Source organism: Protomyctophum parallelum (assembly GCF_964188405.1).
Source record: "Protomyctophum parallelum genome assembly, chromosome: 11".
In the NCBI taxonomy this organism is placed as follows: Eukaryota; Metazoa; Chordata; class Actinopteri; order Myctophiformes; family Myctophidae; genus Protomyctophum; species Protomyctophum parallelum.
Genome location: NC_139707.1, coordinates 44,388,160 through 44,392,010, shown reverse-complemented (window position 1 = coordinate 44,392,010; position 3,851 = coordinate 44,388,160). Strand labels below are relative to the sequence as shown.

Genomic DNA, 3,851 nt, shown 5'->3' with positions numbered 1-3,851 from the left:
GGGGGTCCGTGAAGGTATTCCACGTGGAGTGGTCCCTGACCAATCATTTAGTATGTATAGATGTAGGAAAGTATTATGTAAGCAATTAAGTTAAGATTTGTATTTTATATTATTTGAATGACGTATCAATGTTGTAACTGGGAAGTCAGACTTCAAGAACTTACACAGAAAAGGGAGTTAGTGGCCTGGGCTGGGCCGAGGGGTTTTGATTGATTGATTGAAATATTTATTAACAGTTTGTAGAGTTTACAGTACATTTTAAGCACAAACTCAATACAAAGACTGTTAACTGTGAGTGGACGACCCAATTAAGCATTACACTTGTTTACAACAGAGTCCACATTGTTCAATTCATCAAAACATTTAGAGACATACAAATAGACACTTCTATGTAGTTAAAGAACAGAACAGGAATTCATCATATAGGAAGCAAAAAGGGAAAGGATACATATACAGTGAGGGGAAAAGGGGGGGGGGGGGCGGTGGGGGGGATTCAGATTCTACAGAGGCCAGTTTCGAATTGCAGCCATCCGTAGGTGCCCTTTGAGAGCGGTTTTGAGCCTAGAGGCTGGTAATCCAGCCTGACAACGTGTTGTGGGTTCGAGTCCCGACTCCCGAGCCCGACGACCCTTGCTGCCTATCCCCCCCCCCCCCCCCCTGTCCGCCCGTCCCCCCAAGCTACTGTAAATCTATCAATAGAGCCTAAAAAATATCTTTAAAAAAGAAAGAAAAGGGACTCAACCACTACAGATGTAGGCTAATACTTATTTTGTACTGTACCAAGAACTTTGAAGTTTCACTTGAGTAGGCTATAGCCTTCTTTCCAATACTTTACTCCACTATACATCTCAGAGGCAAATATTGTAGAGTCGACTACTTTTACTGGATTAGTTTAGTATTACAAAACATTAACCACTCATGGTTGTGAGCTTCTAGATCTGCTATATGTTTAAAAGATTTATAGTAGCCTACATTCTGAATAATGAGTATAGGCCTAATGCACTTTCTACTTTTGGTACTTGTTGTCTTTAAGTACATTTTAATTCCAGACTTGTACTTTAACAGAGCAACTTACGTATACCTTTCTACTACATTGCAGGAGTATAGGCCCATTGATACTGACTTTCACTTACAGTTTAGACTTCACAGTGCAGGCTTCAACCCTCGGATCAGGAGTTTACAGTGGTGTGAGACATGCAGTTTCTCCTGGGCTGGTCCCACCCTGAATCTCTGGCCCCTCCCCTGCACAAAGGAGGGATGACAGCCTTCAGAAACTGCAGGTGTTTCTCGCACCACTTTGCAGAAGACAGTGAGCACATCGCCGGGTTTCGGCCCCGTCCCATATATAGACCACCAAGCAGCCCTTTACTTTATTTACTGCCCCCTTACTGCCCTGACAGGTTTGTTTGAAGAGCCGGGGTCATTTTTGTCTTCAGACTACTAGGATTAAGTGGAAGTAACAACTTCATGGAAGAAAGCCTGCTAATAAACGCTGAATAAGGGCTACAGAGAGAGGTGAGTGTTGAACTAAGGCCTATACTAAGAACTCTCATGAATGTTTAAGATGAAGCTGAAATATATATATTTTTTTTTTAATGAATTAAATTAAAACCCAAATTATTCCGAACGATTGTGTTCACTAAATCAACCATTGTAGCTAAACATGTGCCTTATTAAAAATAAACAGTCTTATAAACAACACTAACTTCTGACATGCAATCTAATCTAATTTTGTAACGTTTCCCATTCAGTTTGCCGCGGGTTTCAGATTATTTCTGTCTTCAAACGAGATCATGTTTTATTTTCAAAGTTGTTTTAGGCCTATAATTCTGTGAATTCCTCCAGTAACCGCGAGAAAAGTTAAGAACGGAAGGATTTTAAGTAGCCCATTAACAATATGAAGTGCCACTGCTCATTATTTGGCTATAAAAATAAATTAATCAATCAGAATAGCCAAAATGAAAAACGTAAGGACTATTCATTTTTTGTTCTTTTAACATCATGCTTACACAATCAACACGTTCTGATCGTTTCCCAAATGTATTTGGGGAAACGGGAGGAACATTCATAGCCTACACGTGCATTCTCACAATGAGATGCGGTCACGCCATCCGCAGTCACAGTGACAGGTGTTAGAGATCACCCAATGTATTTGTCTGTCTGTGCTCTGCTGGCAAGCGGCAACGATTGAATTCTGCCAAAATATAATCAATAACCTCCACTATAAACTATAGGCTGTAAGTTCCTTAAAAAATAAAACAGGCGTTTCATTATAACTAAGGCAACTTTAATAAGCCAATCAAGCCATGATGTGTGTCAGACATTGAAGATATTAACAAAAAGATGTGACAATATAATTTAAACAAGAGAGGGAGGATCACCCCCAGAGAGATAGGCTATACCCAAGTCTCACATAATGTGATTTATTTTAGGTGATAGCGCCATATCCACTTCAACACTGGCTTGCCTGGTCTGGTATCAAAACATAGCCCGGAAAATGGAACAGTTTAATCATACATGAAGACCAGTATGTCTGCTATTCCATTGGGGTTGCAGTGTAGCCATTTTAGCAATATATATTATATAAATTTACATTATTTAGCTCACTCTCTACTCTACTCTCTACTCTTTTATTTGCCCCTCCAGGTGGAGTAAGCTTCCAGGCTTTAGCTCACTCTCTACTCTGTGTTCTATTTGCCCCTCCAGGTGGAGTAAGCATCCAGGCTTTAGCTCACTCTCTACTCTGTGTTTTATTTGCCCCTCCAGGTGGAGTAAGCATCCAGGCTCCTCCGCACCACAGTCACCATGAGCTGGGGGGAGTTGTACGCCCAGCTGGCCGGAGTGAACAAGCACTCCACCAGCCTGGGGAAGATCTGGCTGTCCGTGCTCTTCATCTTCCGCATCACCATCCTGGTGCTGGCCGCAGAGCGTGTGTGGGGCGACGAGCAGTCGGGCTTCACCTGCAACACGCAGACGCCCGGCTGCAACAACGTGTGCTACGACCACTTCTTCCCCGTGTCGCACATACGCCTCTGGTGCCTCCAGCTGATCTTCGTGTCCACGCCCGCCCTCCTGGTGGCCATGCACGTGGCGTACAGGAAGGAGGGGGACAGGAGGACCATACTGGCCAACGGCAGCAGCGGCGGCGAAAAGGCCACGGAGCTGGACCTGGAGAGGCTGAAGGCGCGCCGGCTGCCGATCACCGGCGCGCTGTGGTGGACCTACACCTGCAGCCTGTTCTTCCGGCTCATCTTCGAGGGCGGCTTCATGTACGCGCTGTACTACATCTACGGCGGCTTCCAGATGCCGCGGCTGGTGAAGTGCGAGGAGTGGCCCTGCCCCAACAAGGTGGACTGCTTCGTCTCTCGGCCCACGGAGAAGACCATCTTCACCATCTTCATGGTGTCGTCGTCGGTCATCTGCATGGGGCTGAACGTGGCCGAGCTCAGCTACCTGGTGGGCAAGGCGCTGATGAGGTGCTCGGTGAGGTCCAACCGGGCGTACAAGGCCAACCTGTACGCCCCCCACCACCCGGACAGGGTGACCCCGGAGAAGGCCCTGCTGCAGAACAGAAAGAACGAGATGCTGCTGTCCTCGTCCACGGACTCCTCCATCAACAAGTCCTTGTGAGGAGGGATGTTTGGATGTTTGGATGTTTGGATGGATGGATGGATGGAAAGAGGGAGGAGACTCAGTGGAGAAGTAGATATAGATATAGTGGAGGACGAGGCAAGAAGATTGCAGTGAACTGAAAAGCCCCACTTATACCACAATACCACGTATTCTACAAAACGCCTTAAGATCAATAGAGTTTTGACATGTCGGTCTTTAATTAACTGGACATTTAAATG

General features: G+C 45.5%; 1 protein-coding gene across 1 annotated transcript; it reads left to right on the top strand.

Moving 5' to 3' along the window:
- Window positions 1-1,309: 1,309 nt before the first annotated feature.
- Window positions 1,310-3,630, top strand: LOC310867030 (gap junction beta-2 protein-like; the record flags this gene model as incomplete). The annotated part of the gene is made up of 2 exons (XM_083776823.1): window positions 1,310-1,515; window positions 2,767-3,630. The coding sequence occupies exon 2, from the start codon at window positions 2,806-2,808 to the stop codon at window positions 3,628-3,630; it is 825 nt and encodes a 274-aa protein (XP_083632949.1). The 5' UTR covers window positions 1,310-1,515; window positions 2,767-2,805.
- Window positions 3,631-3,851: the final 221 nt, after the last annotated feature.